At 46.7% G+C, this 19,027-nt stretch overlaps 1 protein-coding gene across 2 annotated transcripts in view; it reads right to left on the bottom strand.

The window, feature by feature from the left end:
- The window catches only part of JADE1 (jade family PHD finger 1), a 199,992-nt gene that overhangs the window by 17,915 nt on the left and 163,050 nt on the right, over positions 1-19,027 (bottom strand). For both annotated transcript variants that reach the window (XM_033939135.1, XM_033939126.1), the window contains one exon: positions 3,221-3,338. In XM_033939135.1, coding sequence (XP_033795026.1) covers positions 3,221-3,338 — 118 coding nt within the window. The remainder of the gene's footprint in view (positions 1-3,220; positions 3,339-19,027) is intronic.

The raw sequence follows: 19,027 nt of genomic DNA, 5'->3' as shown, positions 1-19,027 counted from the left end.
GTTGAAAGCAGACTCTCTTGGTAGACTTTGGGCAGGAGGTGTCTGAAAGTTGAGAGAGTAGCCATGGCGGATGATGTTGAGGACCCACAGGTCCGAGGTGATGATTTCCCAACGGCTTATGAAATGTATAAGGCGTCCTCCTATGGGCTGTGGAAGATGAGTAGAAGGAGGAAGATTGGCTATGTCCAGGAGAACCAAGTTAAAAGGGCTGAGTTGACTTTTGAGAAGGAGGAGGTTTCACTTGCTGTTGCTGCTGGGCAGGTCGAGCAGGTTGCCTCTGTTGCTGCCTCTGACGCCTGGGTTGTTGCTGTGTTTGAGGTAAGGGACGAGCCACAAACCTTCGTTGGTAGGCCGATTGTTGACGAAAAGGCCTAGAAGGTGGGGTCTTCTTCTTTGTCTTAAGGAGAGTATCCCATCGAGTTTCATGAGCTGAGAGTTTCCGAGTAGTAGAGTCCATGGATTCTCCGAACAGCTCATCTCCTAAGCAAGGTGCATTGGCCAGTCGATCTTGGTGATTGACATCAAGTTCGGACACTCTGAGCCAGGCCAGTCGTCGCATAGCCACTGACATAGCCGTGGCTCTAGAGGTCAGCTCAAAAGTGTCATAAATTGATCTGACCATGAACTTGCGCAGTTGCAAGAGCGATGAAGAAGCTTGGCGAAAGGCTGGTTTCTTACGGTCAGGGAGATATTTCTCAAAAGATGACAAACTTTGAATAAGATGCTTAAGATAAAAGGAAAAATGGAAAGCATAGTTTCCTGACCTGTTAGCTAGCATTGCATTTTGATACAGCCTTTTGCCAAACTTATCCATGGCCTTACCTTCCCTGCCAGGAGGGACAGAGGCATACACACTAGCCCCCGTGGATTTCTTTAAAGTAGACTCTACTAATAAAGACTCATGGGGGAGTTGAGGCTTGTCAAAGCCTGGAATTGGTATGACCTTATATAAGGAGTCCAGTTTACGGGGAGCTCCTGGAATGGTCAATGGTGTCTCTAGATTTTTGTAAAATGTCTCTCTTAAAATGTCATGGAGAGGCAGCTTGAGAAATTCCCTTGGAGGCTGGTCAAAGTCAAGAGCATCTAAAAATGCTTTGGATTTTTTGGATTCAGCCTCCAAGGGAATAGATAAAGAGTCATACATCTCTTTAAGAAAAGAGGTGAAAGAAGTTGCATCAGGTTTGGAAGATGGATCAAAACCAGAAGGATCCTCATCCCCTGATGAACACTCTCCCTCAGAGAGGAAAGGCTCTTTTGAATCACCCCACAGATCAGAGTCCCTCACCTGAAAACTGCGGTCCCGTGACTCCAGTGTGGAGGGTTCTAGGTGTCGAGTTTTATGAGTTGACTTACCAGACCTCTGTGAACCGGTACCGGGAGACGTTAAGGGTTGTGCCGGTGCCGACGTTTGAACAGCCTGGTGTCTCGGTTCCGGTGCCAAGATTGGCATTGATACCGAAGAAGTGATGTGCCCCGGTACCGACAAAGTGGATGCCGATAGAGGGGGCTGCTGCACCGTCGGTACCGGCGGCTCAGACCGGACCGGGACTGGAAGGCTCGGAGTCAAAAGAGCAGGGAGTAGCTGTTGGAGTTGTTCCTTTAGCTGGACCTGCAGGACTGCGGCAATGCGCTCGTCCAATGAAGGCACCGGTACCGCTTTTTTCTTCTGCGGTACCTTGGGTGCCGCTCTACACTCCGAAGAGGAACCCGATGTCGAGGGGCTCACCTCAATCGGGGCGGAGCGCTTCCGTGGACGCCTCGTGGTCGGCAGGATTGGACTCGCTGCTACTGAGACCGGAGGACGCTCCAACGGGGAAGGCTTCTTAGCCGGCTTACCTGCGGGGTGCGACGCCGGCGCGGTATCGCGCGGTGTCGACGAAGTCGGTGCCGACTGAGATGGAGCCAACGTCGGTGCCAGTGGTGCGGAATCAGACATCTCGGTGCCGAACAATAACTGCTGCTGTATCTGGCGGTTTTTAAGTGTTCTCTTCTTTAAAGTCGCACAGCGGGAGCAGGTAGACGCTCGATGGTCAGGACCAAGACACTGCAGACACCAGTTGTGTGGGTCTGTCAGTGAAATTGGTCGAGCGCACCGCTGGCACTTTTTAAACCCGGGTTGAGGGGGCATGAAAGTAAATACGGCTTCTGCCAAATCGAAGGCCGAAGCCTCGATGATGGCAATAGGCCCCGCCGGGGCTAAACGAAAACTGAAGAAAAAAATTAAGGTTTTTTTTTTTTTTTTTTTAGAAAAGAAAAGAAATAACGGAAATAAAATTTCCAAAAGGGTTTACGCGAGCGGGAAGGCGATATAAAGTAGAAAAAATAACTTTCAACAGCCGTTGAAAGAAACGCGTCTTCTTAGCTCCGCGGAAACTAAGAAACTGGGGACCGCGCGCCTCTGTCGGGCGGGAAGGCACTCGCGCGTGCGCGGTGCGGCCTACCAGAACTTTCCAAGTTCTTAGAGTGCAATCACTCTAAAATTGTCCGTACCGGGGCTCCGTCGGTGCCGTCACCCATCAGTCAAGAATATGCTGCCTGCTTGTCCTGGGATAAGTAAAGATACCAGAAAGCTGGCGTAGCAAAAACTTTAAGTAAATTGTTATTCTTCTAAGCTTTGAGTATGTAACCCTCCCACAATCTCACGGGCACTCGTTTCAAGTTTCAAGTTTATTGAGATTTTGATTTAAACGCAATATCAAATATTTTCAATGCGTATAACAAAAATAAATTTGGGGAAATAAATAAAACCATTTGAACAATAAACATACAAACATATCCATAGATGATTAAAATTACATAAGGAGTACCAGGATAAACTACATTTGTTTAAAAATGCGTCCTCCGTGCCTGCTCATAAATTTGTCGAGTATGTAACTTGTTGCTCATGCATATTTTTTTTTGCACACACCTCATCAATCCTTAGAGGGAACATTGGTCCTAGGCCACCATAGCACAAATTCCTGTATTATGCTTCTGCTGTGCACAACAATAAACAATAAACACTGCTGTCATACTTTTTTTTGTCCCCTGCCGATTTCCTGATAGCACCCCCTCCCCTGGACAAAAGTGGGGGGGGAAGGGGTACGTGGGGGGGCCCAATAAGATTGCTCAGTAAGGGGCCCAGAAATTTCTGATGGCGGCCCTGTGGCTGATCTTTGTTTCTAAAGTGGCTATAGCTGTCTGAACATGTCTGTGAATTGAATAAATTTCATCAACATACCTGAAATTTTTTCTTGTTCCATGAATTTCGTATAGATATTAAATATCTGCTCCTGGACTTTACAAACAGACCGCTTCATTTTTTCTCTTCGAGTCACCATGTAAGTGAGATTGCGAACCTAGAGGACAAGAGAGAAAACATTTTCACTCACAAAATGCAATCATTGAACTCTTCCACAGCAAAAACTCCCAGTGTCTATACCTCATAGGCACTAAAAACCTCTTGCGTGGTTTTGTAAAAGGGAGTGACGGTTTGAACATTTTTTATAATAAAAATGTACCCTTCTCTGGCATAAAAAAAACATTTTTCCCAGTGTGGCTAGAGGGTATTTCTATAGCTGAGATCTCATATCTTAGGGAAAGGGATTGGGACTTATATATCACCTTTTTTTTGTAGTTTTACAACCACACTCAAAGTGGTTTACACACAGGTACTTCAAGCATTTTCACTTATTTTAGCTGTTGGAGCCATTATTTTTATTTATTTCTTCAGAATATTTTCACACACATATACACAATTGAAATCTCTAGGCAGTTTATCAAATTTAATAAAACCTGAAATCGGTTTGTCGTCTTATACCCTATTATCTGGATAATGTCCTGGTGGGGAAATCTCTTACCTGATTCCTTATGGATGGAGGATGAAATAAAAGTAGTATATCCTTTGCTCTGTTGTCTCTCTCCTTTATCCTTGGTTTAATGTTATTAAATTTCAGCTACTTTTCTCCTCATGATATGGACGAGATGCAAGCCCTGAATTGTTTTCTTGGAGTTTGTGTTTACTATTAATTACACATTGTAACAATTTTTCTTTTTGTTCCTGGGTAGTAAGTGTTCTTTCTTAATTGCCTATGCCACAAAAGTATAGAAAATGACTATCATTTCCTTCAAACTTTGCTTTTCTGTACAGGATATTGATAATTTGAAATTTACCTTTTTTGCCTTAGGCCTTAGTAAAATGGCCCCTTAACTAACTTCAAAAACTTTCTAGAACTTTCCATCAATATAAATAGTATAGTATTACTATAGAGATCTTAAGCCCATCAGTTCAATTCAATTCCAACTGCCTAAGTGGAAACATTATCTGCATTCTTTTAGAAACATGATGGCAGATAAAGGCCAAACAACCCATCCAATCTGCCCACCCATATCTGCTATCTCCTCTTCTCCCTAAGAGATCCCTCATGCCTGATTCAGAAGAGGCCTACATTCTGCAGAGCCTTTCTTTGGCACGAGAAAGTATATGGAATATCTGCCTGAGCTCGAGAGGTCAGGCAATACTGTGGCCTTAGTTTGAAAATCTATCAAGTCCTGAACGTTTTTTGGAATCCTGAGCACTTTGTCCGGGTGATCTGAGCAGAGCCCACTAACCAATCTGCCAGAGGTTGAGCAAACTCCAGTTTGGACCAAATAAACTCCAAAACCCACCGGTTGGGCGCAACGCACATCCAGACTGGCCGAAATGTTTTGAGACAGCCCCCAAGCCGTAGAGGAGCATCTGTGGACCTGGCGCCATTCTACCTGTGCATCAGGAGGTACAGCATTGAAGTAGCCACTATACCAGCATTGGTAACCTGAGAAAACACCTACAATGTGTCACTTACACACGGTTCGACGCACTGGGCGCTAAGAAATCAGAATGACCAGAACCCCAGGAGGGGCAGGTCTACTATCAGGCCGAGTCGTAGGATGACAGTCCCATCTAGAATCCATGAAATCATGCAATCCTCTGCCAAACAATTTCAGTACCTGAAAAGGCAGCCCAGGCAGAGGAGCCTTGAAAGTGGAAACAGCAGCCCACTGCGACCAGAGATGGCGTACTGACACCTGATTCAAACTCGCATAAACAGGGTATACAAAGCATCCAGCAGAAAAACAGTGCCTGCCAAAACAAAATGGAAAACAAGAAACAACCGCCACACTGTCAGAGTGTGCTTTTGAGCGTGACATGCACGAGCAACACAAAACGTCACCAAAGCAGCTTTAATGCCTAAGGCAGCTGCGTCACCCACCTGAAGATGGGGGGAAGGTACATTTTGCCACCTGCACTACCAAAAATCCATCCTGGGCTGAACAAAAGCTGCTGACATTTCCTTGCCATAAAATCCCAGCATGGCATAGCTCTAGCAAAGGTAAGAGCACTCTCAGAAGAATTAAACTGCTCCAAGCCTAGAAAGCACAGATCAGGGTATCAGAGGTAAGTAGCAAGTATACACCACAAAGCCAGAAGGAAGAAGTGGCCGGAGACGGCTGAGAGAACAAAAAGACCTCCCGTAAAGGTCTGTCAAAGCCGCAAATTCAAATAGGCACAGGCTAGTGAGAGCATTTCCAGGCTCCCAAAACCCCAGAGGGATCCAAAGATCCAGCACACAGTCCCTGAATTCCCATCCCGGGAAACGCTGTACCTGTAAATAAGTGGTCAAACAAATCATCTCCACCTGGATCCCCCAGATCAGGATCAGGCAGCACAAGCATCATGGCTGGGTGGGGTGGGCAACGAGGGCCACAATCCAGTCAGATTTTCAGGATTTCCCCAATGAATATGCATGAGATCTATTTGAATGCACTGCCTCCCATTGTATGCAAATAGATATCACGCATTGGGGAACTTCTAAAAACCAGACTGGATTGCGGCCTGGTCTAGAACATGTCTAAAAGAGTAATGCCCCTGAGAGACGCCGTGTAAGTGGATTAGAATGTCACAGGGAGAAAACACAGTGGTCCAAAATCCAGAGCGAAAAAATTTCCAAAATGGTTAAAAGGTATCCAGTTCCTGGGGCATAAGTTTCAAGTTTATTTAAAATTTGATAATAACGCTTATGAAAAGAATTTCTAAGCAAAGTACATAGAAATGGGGAATACCAAACAATTAAAGTTAAAACAGACAACGAATAATGGACAATTTACAAAGAGAAACAAAAAGGGAAAAGAAGGGTAGAACTACACGAAACTGAACTGAGGCTGCGCAGGACCCGCAACCTGGTGGATGGAATTACAGCCGTGCCGAGCCCCGAAAGCCATGAAGGCTGCCCTGCTGGGCTAGCTGAGCTTTTGGTAACCTGCTTCAGCAGGGAAGAGGCTAAGCTAGACACTGTGCCACCCCCCACCCCAGCTGTGCCATGCAACACGTGGTGCAAAAATGCTCTAAAAGCGCCAAAATTGCACAATCTTGGCCAGAATCTACAAGAGGAGAACCCAAGGACTCCATCCCAGCAAGTTTCCAGACAAATTTTGCAGATTTGAAGAAGCAGGAAGCTTTAGAAATTAAAATCGCTAAAAATCCAAGATGGCCACCATAACAAAATTCACACCAAAATCGCGATATTTTTCATATTTCCCAAACTTTAAAAATGGCAATTTTAGGATTTTTCAGGAAGGGGAGCATAGGGGAACAATCAGAAACACTCAAAACCCCACTTTTCACACCTCCCCCTATGTCTCTCACAGGATCAGTTAGAAGTGCTGGAAGCCTGCATTCAGCTCTCACATAGTAGCTGGAGGAGAATAATCACTGCCACAAAGCTGGGAATGTTCGAACAAAGCTGATCTTCGGGCTGCTAGTCAGACTCCAATGTCTGACTATACTTCCCACCCTCGCGGACCATCAGATGCGCCCTGGAACGGGTGGAGGCGCATAGCCTTGAATCAGATCCAAATTGACTAGCCTGCATTTTGGCATTACTTTGACTCGGATCCAACTGTCTAGACTGCATTTAGGCACTCATTATAACATCCTGGGAAACCATAGGGCTGAAATATAATGAGGGGTCTGAGCTTCATACCTCAGGACTCAAGGAGCATACCAGCTTTTTTCTCCTTGGCATGTAATCTTTATGGTCATTTAACATCAGGTCCTATTGTTTGATTGGAATTTATTTTATTTTATATATTCTTTATTCTTATTTTATTTTATTTATTATTTTTTAATCCTAATTTAATATATTTATTGAATACTTGTTGAAATATTCATATCTGTCTCTATCTCTACCTCTGTCTTTATATTTTATATCTTTACTATTCATAAATTGTTTTCTCAGGTACTTTAGCTAGATTGTGAGCCTTCGGGACAGTAAGGGAACTTCCAAGTGCCTATCTTTATTTATTTTATTGTATCTTTAATGTATCTTTTATGTAAACCGCTTTGAACCTCACGGTATAGCAGTATATAAGAAATAAATTAAATTAAGTTAAAATTAACAACTAGGCATGTGCCTAGGGCCCGAAACAGTGAGGGGTGCCCGCTGAAGGATGACATACCAGACAGCAACGGGCCCCTCCTTCCCTCCACGGCAATGGGCCCCCCACCCGACAACGCCGGCCTCCCCTCAGCATCGACTGACGGCAATGCAGCCAATGAAGTTCGAAGAAGATCCCGCGATGACTGCATCTGCTGGAAAAAGTGACGTCGGAGTGGGATGGACTGGCAGACGCAGTCATCGCGGTATCTTCTTCGAGCTTCATTGGCTGCATTGCCGTCGGTCGATGCTGGAGGGAGGGCCGGCGTTGTTGTCGGGTGAGGGCCTGTTGCTGGGGGGGGGGGGGGCTGGCATTGTTGTCGTCGTCGGGTGGGGGCCCGTTGCTGTGCAGGGAGGGAAGAGGGGGGCCTGTTGCCGTAAGGGGGGGGCGCGTTGCCGTTGCTGTGTGGAAAGGGTGGTGGAGGGAGAGAAAGGGGGCATATGCTGATGGAATTGGTGTGCAGGGAAAGGAAGAAAACAAAGGGGAAGGATACTAGATGGATTTAGACTGGAGGGAAAGAAATGGGGCAGATGCTGACGGAAGTGGGGGGAAGAGAGTGAAATGCCAGACCATGGGAGTATGGGTGTGGGAGAGGGAAGGGAAGGGGAGAAGATGAGAGAAGAGAGATGCCAGATCATTGGAGGAGGGAATGGAAGAAGATTGATGCAAGACCAATGGGGGTGAAGGGAAAGATGGAAGGGGGAAGCATACAGTTTCTGGAAGTGGCATAGGACAGGGTAGTTGGGAATAGAAATGGAGAGATGATGGACCCTGGGGTGGTGGGGAAGGAGGGAGAGATGCTGGATGAAAGGGTAGTTGAGAAAGCACAGTTATTTACCGTAACAGGTGTTATCCAGGGACAGCAGGCAGATATTCTTGACTGATGGGTGACGGCACCGACGGAGCCCCGGTACGGACAATTTTAGAGTGATTGCACTCTAAGAAATTTAGAAAGTTCTAGCTAGGCCGCACCGCGCGTGCGCCTTCCCGCCCGACAGAGGCGCGCGGTCCCCAGTTAAGATAAGCCAGCTAAGAAGCCAACCCGGGGAGGTGGGTGGGACGCAAGAATATCTGCCTGCTGTCCCTGGATAACACCTGTTACGGTAAGTAACTGTGCTTTATCCCAGGACAAGCAGGCAGCATATTCTTGACTGATGGGTGACCTCCAAGCTAACAAAAAGAGGGATGGAGGGAAGGTTGGCCATTAAGAAAACAAATTTTGTAAAACAGATTGGCTGAAGTGTCCATCCCGTCTGGAGAATGCATCCAGACAATAATGCGATGTGAAAGTATGAAATGAGGACCAAGTAGCAACCTTGCAGATTTCCTCAATGGAAGTTGAACGGAGGAAAGCTACAGACGCTGCCATAGCTCTAACCTTGTGGCCCGTGACAGAACCTTCCAGTGTCAGGCCCGATTGAGCATAACAAAATGAAACGCAAGCAGCAAGCTAATTGGATAGGGTGCGTTTAGATACAGGATGACCCAACTTGTTAGGATCAAATGACAAAAACAGTTGAGGAGATGATCTGTGAGGTTTGGTGCGTTCAAGATAGTAAGCTAGAGCACGTTTACAGTCCAAGGTATGCAAAGCCTGTTCACCTGGATGAGAATGAGGCTTTGGAAAAAAAACAGGTAGGACGATGGACTGATTAAGATGAAAGTCAGACACAACCTTAGGGAGAAACTTTGGATGTGTACGTAGAACCACCTTATCATGGTGAAAAACAGTGAAAGGTGGATCAGCTACTAGTGCATGCAACTCACTGACCCTCCTGGCAGAAGTGAGAGCTATGAGGAAGACCACTTTCCAAGTGAGAAATTTGAAATGTGCTGTGGCCAAAGGTTCAAAAGGAGGCTTCATTAAAGCGGAAAGAACCACATTGAGATCCCAAACCACAGGAGGGGGCTTGAGAGGTGGTTTCACATTGAAAAGGCCCCTCATAAATCTAGAAACTAAAGGATGAGCCGAGAGGGGTTTTCCATGAACCGGCTCATGAAAAGCAGCAATGGCACTAAGATGAACTCTGATAGAAGTAGATTTAAGGCCAGAGTCAGACAAGGAAAGAAGATAGTCCAACACCAGTCCCACTGCTAGAGACATGGAATTATGGTGATGTAAGAGGCACCAGGAAGAAAACCGAGACCACTTCTGTTGATAACACTGAAGAGTGGCCAGTTTCCTGGAAGCATCAATGATAGAACGGACAGGCTGAGAAAGGAGAGAATGAGCCGAAGTCAGCCCGAGAGAAACCAAGCTGTCAGGTGCAGAGACTGCAGGTTGGGATGCAGAAGGGACTGTTGATGCTGAGTAAGCAGAGAAGGAAACAGTGGAAGAGGTATGGGTTCCCTGGAACTGAGTTGAAGTAGAAGGGAGAACCAATGTTGCCTGGGCCACCGTGGAGCGATGAGAATCATGGTGGCTCGTTCCCTCTTGAGCTTGAACAATGTCCGCAGCATGAGCGGTAGAGGGGGAAATGCATATAGGAAGAGACTAGTCCAATCCAGGAGAAATGCATCGGGCGCCAGACAGTGAGGAGAGTAGAGTCTGGAGCAAAACAGGGGCAGCTGATGGTTGTGGGGAGCTGCAAAAAGGTCCACTTGAGGAGTGCCCCATTGAGCAAAAATGCACTGAAGAGTCGAGGGATCGAGAGTCCATTCGTGAGGTTGGAGAATTCTGCTGAGATTGTCCGCTAAGGAATTCTGTTCCCCTTGAATGTAGACAGCCTTCAGGAATAAGTGACGAGCTGTCGCCCAAGACCAAATCCGTTGGGCTTCCTGACACAACAGGCGAGAGCCCGTTCCTCCCTGTTTGTTGATGTAGTACATTGTAACTTGATTGTCTGTGCAAATGAGAAGTACTTGAGGAAAGAGAAGATGTTGAAACGCCTTGAGGGCATAAAACATCGCTCGGAGTTCCAGGAAATTGATGTGGTGTTTCTTTTCCTGGGCAGTCCAAAACCCCTGAGTTCGGAACTCGTTCAAGTGAGCTCCCCAGGCGTAGGGGGAGGAATCTGTGGTGATGACTAGTTGATGCGGAGGTAGATGGAACAGCAGACCTCTGGATAGATTTGAAGATGTCAACCACCAAAGAAGTGACTGTCAAAGAGACGAGGTCACAGATATGTGTTGCGAACAAGGATCCGACGCCTGGGACCATTGGTTCGCTAAGGACCATTGAGGAATACGCAGGTGGAGACGTGCGAAGGGGGTGACATGTACTGTCGAAGCCATGTGCCCCAATAGCACCATCATGTGATTCGCAGAAATGGTAATCTGTTGAAACACCTGTCGACAGAGTTGAAGGATGGTCTGAAGGCGGTTGGATGGAAGAAACGCCCGCATCAGAACAGTGTCCAGAATGGCTCCAATGAATTGAAGTCGCTGGGTTGGAATGAGGTGCGACTTGGGTAGATTGATTTCGAAACCCAACAGTCGAAGGAAGTGAATGGTCTGATTGGTGGCCAGCAGAACCGCCTGAGAAGAATGAGCCTTGATCAACCAGTCGTCCAAGTAAGGGAAAACCTGAAAATTGTGAGAGCGGAGATAGGCCGCTACTACAATCAGGCACTTGGTGAATACCCTGGGAGAGGAGGCCAGACCGAAGGGTAGCACCTTGTACTGATAATGGTTTTGATTGATGAGAAAGCGTAGATATTGCCTGGACGCCAGATGGATAGGAATATGTGTGTAAGCCTCTTTCAGATCGAGGGAGCATAGCCAGTCGCCCTGAGAGATGAGAGGGTAGAGGGTGGCAAGAGAGAGCATTTTGAACTTCTCCTTGACCAAGCATTTGTTGAGATCTCTGAGATCTAATATAGGTCTGAGGTCTCCGGTCTTTTTGGGAACTAGAAAGTACCGGGAGTAAAATTCCTGATCTCTCTGATCTTGAGGAACTTCTTCGATGGCATTGAGAAGAAGGAGGGATTGAACCTCTTGAGCTAGAAGGAGGGACTGAGACTTGTTGGAAGCAGACTCTTTTGGCAGGCCTAACGGCGGAGGAGTCTGAAAATTGAGGGAGTAGCCGTGGGCTATGATAGAGAGCACCCACTGGTCGGTGGTGATCACTTCCCATCGAGTTAGAAAGATGTTTAGTCGACCTCCTATAGGTTGCGGAAGAGGACATGAGGGAGGAAGACTGGCAATGCCCTGGAGAAGCGAGTCAAAAGGGCTGAGTCGGTTTAGGCTGAGCAACAGGCTTCATGGCAGGCGGCTGTTGTTGACGAGCCTGTTGTTGTTGCTGCCTTTGCCTCCGAGGCTGAGGAGGATGAGGCTGAATCGGCCGAGCAGAAAAACGCCTCTGATAGGACATCTGCTGCCTGAAAGGATGAGGAAGAGGAGGTTTCTTTTTGTTTTTCAATAAAGTATCCCACCTCGTCTCATGAGCAGAAAGCTTCTGAGTGGTGGTATCCAGAGATTCACCAAACAGCTCATCACCCAGGCAGGGAGCATTGGCAAGGCGGTCCTGGTGGTTCACATCAAGGTCTGAGACGCGAAGCCACGCCAATCGTCTCATCGCTACAGCCATAGCAGTAGCTCGAGAGGTCAGTTCAAAAGTGTCATAGATGGAACGGACCATAAACTTCCTGAGTTGCAAGAGACTGGCAGTGCATTGTTGAAAAGCAGAAAGCTTGCGGTCAGGAATATATTTCTGAAAAGTGGCCATCTGCTGGGTAAGATGTTTCAGGTAAAAGGAAAAGTGAAACGCATAGTTACCTGAACGGTTGGCCAACATAGTATTTTGGTAAAGTTGTTTACCAAATTTATCCATGGCCTTGCCTTCTCTGCCAGGAGGGACAGAGGCATATACACTAGAGCCTGCAGATTTTTTGAGGGTTGACTCCACCAGCAAAGATTCATGTGGAAGCTGAGGTTTGTCAAACCCTGGGATAGGAATAACTTTATAAAGTGATTCTAACTTCCTTGGAGCTCCTGGAATTGTGAGAGGAGTTTCCAAATTTTTATAAAAAGTTTCCCTTAATATATCATGAAGGGGTAACTTTAAAAATTCTTTGGGAGGTTGTTCAAAGTCCAAAGCCTCCAAGAATGCTTTTGACTTCTTAGAATCAGATTCCAAGGGAAGAGAAAGGGTGTCTGGCATTTCCCTAAGAAATTTGGTGAAGGAAGAATGCTCTGGCTTACTAGCAGGATCCTGCACCGATGGGTCAGCCTCATCCGATGAAAAATCCTCCTCGGTACCGAGGGGATCATCAGAGTCATCCCATAAATCAGGGTCCCATACCGATGGGAGACGGCCCTGAGATAAAGGGGTAGAGGATTCGGTACGCCTGGTTTTGCGTACCGATTTGCCTGAACGTATTGACACCATACCCGGTGACTGTAAAATGGGACGGGCGTCGGTAAGCGGTACCGGATCAGAGGCCGAGTGAGCCGTACGTCGAAGAGACTTTGGCTCCGCCGATAAGACAGGCATAGAAATAGAAGAGGCAGATTTAAGTGGTGCCGATAACATAGGCTGGTCGACTATCGGTACCGCAGGCTCAGTGGATACCGACACCGGAAGGTGCGGAGTTAGCAGAGCCGGGAGCAGGTGTTGTAATTGCTCCTGAAGCTGGACCTGAAGGATGGATGCTATACGCTCATCCAGAGACGGTCCCGATGGCACCGGTACCGCTATTTTCTTGCTCGGTACCTGCGGTGCCGCTCGATGCTCAGGCGAAGTCAATGCCGATGAAGAGGCAGTGACTTCTATGGGAGCGGAGCGTTTGCGGGGCCGGCGCGCAGTCTGCAGGACTTGGCTCACTGCTTGTTCGACTGGTGGGCCGAGAACAGAAGGGGATGGCTTCTTAGCCTGAAGGGTGCGACACCGAAGAGACCTCTTGCGGTGTCGAAACCACCGGTGCCGATTTGGAGGAAGTCGCTGGAGTCGACGCCGACGGAACTTCCATAGCGGTACCGAAAAGAATCCGCTGTTGAATTTGGCGGTTCTTCAAAGTTCTCTTTTGAAGAGAACCACAGCGGGTGCACGTTTCTGCCCTATGGTCCGGACCCAAATACTGAAGGCACCACTTGTGCGGGTCGGATAAAGAAATAGGGCGTGCACACCGCTGACACTTCTTAAAACCCGGTAAGGGGGCATGAAGGGAAAAACGGCAGTAGCAAAATTGAAGCCCGAGGCTTCGATGGTGCCAACAGGCCTCGCCGGGGCCGACAGAAAAAAGTCGAAAAATAGACTTTTGTTTTTGTTTTTTTTTTTAAGAAAATAACAAAAGAAGAAAAAGTGAATAAATTCACGAGAAAAAATTACGCGAGCGGGAAGGCGAAAAAGAGAGTCCAACAGCCGTTGGAAACACGCGTCTTCTTAGCTCTGCGGAAACTAAAAAACTGGGGACCGCGCGCCTCTGTCGGGCGGGAAGGCACTCGCGCACGCGCGGTGCGGCCTAGCTAGAACTTTCTAAAGTTCTTAGAGTGCAATCACTCTAAAATTGTCCGTACCGGGGCTCCGTCGGTGCTGTCACCCATCAGTCAAGAATATGCTGCCTGCTTGTCCTGGGATAAAAGGACAGATGGTGGATCTGGAGATAGTGGGGTCCATTGACGAAGCTGCGGATATGGACATGAAAAAAAGGAAAGATGCCAGACCTCCGAGGGAGGGAAGGGAAATGGAAGGGGAGGACAGAGATGGAAGATGGATGGTTAGCACGGAGAAAGAAGAAAATGACAAATGGGCAGGACAACCTGCCAAGCGAGTTATCAAAAGACAACCAGAGCCTGGGATCAACAAAAGGTAGAAAAAATAGTTATATTTTCTGTTTTGTGATTACAATATTTATTTTGTTTACACCACAGAGCCAGTGTGGGGTGGAGATGTTGTAACCCTATATGTCTGCTAAGACTAAGCCTTAGTCACTTAGGAGTCCTTTTATTAAGGTGCACATTTAGCATGCGCAAAATCAGTTAGCGTACCTTAATAAAAGGACCCCTAAGTATCTTAATTAAAAATTTGACCCGCGACCTAGCCTTTTTTTCAGATTTCGGCCCTTATGTGATTGAGTTTGACACCCCTGATGTAGAGTGAGGCAGTTAGGCAATGTAAACTTGGTTATTAATATAGACTTATATTTCGGATAGTATTACTGCTTTACAATATATTTGAACACTTTTATATATGTACTAGTGTTTAAGCCCGTTACATTAATGGGTGCTAGAAAGCAGCCCCCTTTCCCTCTCCCCCTCCAGTTCCTCCCTAACTGTCTCTCCGTGGCTCCCCTTCTGTCTTCCCCCTAAGCAAAACGATCTGCCTCCCAGCACACCCCTCCCCCCGAAGCAACCCCCTTTCCCTCTACCCCTCCAATTCCTCCCTGACAGTGTCTCCGTGGCCCCCCTTCTGTCTCCCCTCCCAAGCAAAGCTGTCTGTCTCCCAGCACACCCCTCCCCCAAAGCAGACCCCTTTCCCTCTACCCCTCCCAATTCCTCCCTGACTGTCTCTCCATGGCCCCCCATTTTGTCTCCCCCCCCAAGCAAAGCTGTCTGCCTCCAGCACACCCCTCCCCCAAAGCAGACTCCTTTCCCTCTACCCCTCCAATTCCTCCCTGACTTCTCTCCGTGGCCCCCCATTTTGTCTCCCCACCCCAAGCAAAGCTATCTACCTCCAAGCACTCCCCTCCCCCAAAGCAGGCCCCTTTCCCTCTCCCGCTCCAGTTCCTCCCTGTCTCTCCGTGGCCCCCCTTCTGTCTCCCCCCCAAGCAAAGCTGTCTGCCTCCAAGCACACCCCTCCCCCAAAGCAGGCCTCTTTCCCTCTCCCGCTCCAGTTCCTCCATGTCTCTCCATGGCCCCCTTCTATCTTCCCCCCACTAAGCAAAACGATCTGCCTCCCAGCACACCCCTCCCCCCGAAGCAGCCCCCTTTCCCCTCCTGTGAGAATGTTTACCTGCATGGGCCACCTGCAGCACCCTCCAGCCGTTCCTGAGCTGAAACTCCTTCAGTCGCCTCCCGCCTACACTTTTTTGAAGATGCACGCCATCCCCGCGGTCTGGCCAGCTTCCCTAGTCCCTTGCCGCCGCCACCCCCTTCCCTTCCCGCGATCGACAAACCTCTTGGCTCCAGCAGCGGCCGCAGCACTGTAAACACGCTGCTTCATGGCCTCTACTGCCCCGATTTGCTCTGCCGCATCTCTGATGATGTCATCAGGGACACGGAAGAGCAAATCAAGGCAGTAGAGGCTGCCAAGCAGCGTGTTTACAGTGCTGCGGCCGCTGCTGGAGCCAAGAGGTTTGTCGAATGCGGGAAGGGAAGGGGGTGGCGGCGGCGGCAAGGGACTAAGGGAGCTGACCAGACTGCGAAAAGAGAAAATCGGGTGGGAGACTCAACGGGGATTGTGGGAGAGGGGAGAAGACGATGACGACGAAGAAAGAACCCTAGGCGCGCATGCGCACTCCTGCAATGCCACGGACCTACATCTCACAGATCAGGGATTACAGATCACGCAGGTCTGGGTGCGCATGCGCAGCTAGCGTTTTATTATATAGGATTGAAATGTTCTAGGTAAGTAGGTGAGAAGGGAAGGAAGGGGGATTTGTTCAGAGATGTTTGGGGGTTGCATAAAAGAAAAACTGTGCACTAGTATGCTAATCTTTGTTTGTTTTGAATTAAAAAAAGAGAAATATACGTGAAAATAAAAAAGTAAACAAGAAAACAGATAAATGGGGACGGGGTATGGGCGGGGCAGGCCCAGGGGGGCCCAGTATACTCGTGTGCCTAGGGGCCTTCGAAGAATTAAATCTGCCCTGGAGGCGCAGCGATGCAGCTGGCACCCTGCGAGATACCGCTGAGCCTCCTAAGGCCTACGCATTAACCCAATTAACAGATATCTTACCAATTACCAGATATCTTAACCCAACCCTTCCCCCTCCTCCTAGATAAATTCTCCCCCAAAACCTCCACTTAAATAATCTCTTCCTCCCCAAAACACCAACCAAGTATTCAGATCCCTGAAATGTAACATAATATTATTTGTACTCTAACTGTAATCTATTTGTTATATCACACAGTAACGTACAGTCAATTTAATATCCAATTTGCAAGTTCTTCCGGAATTAATCCAGCTACCTCTCCTCCCTTGTAACCAAAAAAAACCCAAACAAACAAACAAAAAAAAACCTGTTGTAACTTCACTGGAAATGTCCAGTTAGCTCTTTTGTAATCCGCCTTGAACTGCAAGGTATAGGTGGAATAGAAGTCCCTAATGTAATGTAATGTAAGGTGAAAGCAGCTCAGGGATGGCCCTGAGCTCCAGAGAAAACTATGCAGGTTGGCCAACAGGTACCAAAAAAAGGGATAAGCCTGTCACCTACAAACCGGTCTGTGAATTCTCAAGCAGGCAGAACTTTAAAATTGCTCCAGATCTCATGGAGAATGTACCAGATTGGCTATATCTAGAATGGCGGCTCCTGTTCCCACTACATCCAGAACATCTAATTAGTATAAACATGCCAAGAAGATATAAGGATAACAGAATTTTATTGGATACTTGGAAGACGTTAAGATATGTTAGTAATCTATCACCAGAACCAATTGCTAAATCATTAAATCAATCAATTTGGGTAAACTCCAGGATCAAGATTGGCGGATACAAAATCGTCTGGAAACAATGGATAATTGCAGGTATACGAACATTGAATAATGTTATTTCAGAAGGAGCAATGCTTAGTTTTTCACAATTGCAACATAAATTTGGATTAAATAAAACACAATATTTTAAATGGTTGCAATTGAAGCAAGCTATTCAGGCAGGGTTCCCTGAATGGAAAGCTCTTAATACTCAATATAGTCTGCAGGTTCTATGTTTCCAGGCGGATTTTTTGGGTCACCAAGCCACAAAATGGTATAAATTGTTAAATGGATTTTTAAACAAAAAAAAGAAAATTGGACTTAGGGATATTTGGAGTATTGAGATTGGTCAGACAATTTCTGAATCTCAATGGCCACGATTTTGGTCCTGGAGATTAAGATCTACAAAGTCAGCATTTATGAGTCAAACTTGGTTGTTTTTGTTACATAGAACTTTATGGACCCCTACGCGTTTACAAAAAATAGATAGTACTAGATCTAATAGATGCTGGCATTGCAGAGTAGAAGTCGGGACATTAGATCACTTAATTTTTTTTTGTCCCTGTATAAATGCATTTTGGAAACTAATTTGGCCCCAAATTAATGAATTACTAGAAAATCATGTAGGACTCTCATATGATACTATACTATTTGGTACAGCAATGAGAATTCAGAGTCCGATTACAGCAAACAATAACAAACTATTATTAATATTGACAGGGGTCGCCATGCAACAAATAACTCAAAATTGGAAGGACTACACCAAATTAAATTTTACATTTTGGTGGAATTCAGTCTGTCACATATACAAAATGGAAAAAACAATAGCATTACAACAGGGAAATATTCATAATTTTAAGAAAAATTGGGAACCATTGACTCGATATTCCAATGATCAGGTTTCATAGCACATTAGTAATGGATATATTAGATTGGGGAAGGGTGGGAATGTATATTATATGGATTTAAGAAATGAAGAAAGGGGAGGGTTATATTTTATGCGATAAGATGAATTACTTGTAATCACAATTTTTCATGTATTAATTGAAGTTTATGTAAAATTAAATTATTGTAAGAATAAAAAATTTATAAATAAAATATTAAAAAAAAAATAAAAATTGCTCCAAACACTGAATTACTCAAAATGGGAACAAAATTACATTGAATTAAAACAATAAAATGGGGAGAGCAGAACACACACAACTGCATCCATGCGTGCAGAAGGAAAAAAAATGTAGAGGGCACTAAACTGATCAACTATAGAGGCAGTGTGAAAAATCCAGACTGGATTCCTTCTGCAACCATGCGACTAAAGGGAAATAACCCTACTGTCTAGAACAGCCCTGCACAACATACAGCCCGTGGGCCGCATGTGGCCCAAAATGGCTCTCACTGCAGCCCACGCCTGATTCGGCTTTACCTACCAGCTCTCCCTACAGGCTGTCTTCCTCAGCTTCCCCCTCACCATCCTCCGGATTTCCCCCCTTTAAAGCTAATTACAGCAACCTGCAGAATGAACCTAGCAGGCTGCCATCATTCTCCGCAGCATGTTCCCTTTCCCACGGTCCCGGCCCTGATGTCAGAGGAGGTGCGGTACCGTGGCAGAGGAAACGTGCTGCGGAGGCCAATGGCAGCCTTCTAGGTTTTCTCTGCAAGCTGCCGTAATTACCTTAGCAGTGGTCACAGCCCAGAAAATGACTTCTCGCTGGGTACAGGAAGCATCGGAGGTAAGACCCCGCCCATCGCGAGGGCCCCTGCGGGATGCTGGATCTGGACACCGGCGGGGGGGGGGGGGGGGAGAGAGAGAGAGAGACAGAGGGAGCAGAAAATTTGTCAAGTTATGATCAACTGATGAAAGCCTGGGAGAAGAAATTAGGCAGAATTGACAATAATCCTTGCCAGAAGGCCAAGGAAACCAAAACTAGAGAATACTATGAGAAACATTTCCCTGAAATTTTCAAACAGAGAGAGCAGCAGGAACGGTTTCAAAGGGTTGGTCAAC

This window comes from Geotrypetes seraphini, chromosome 1 (genome assembly GCF_902459505.1).
Source record: "Geotrypetes seraphini chromosome 1, aGeoSer1.1, whole genome shotgun sequence".
NCBI classification, from domain to species: Eukaryota; Metazoa; Chordata; class Amphibia; order Gymnophiona; family Dermophiidae; genus Geotrypetes; species Geotrypetes seraphini.
Note: the sequence above shows the minus strand (reverse complement) of the source record. Positions and strands in the feature narration are given on the sequence as shown.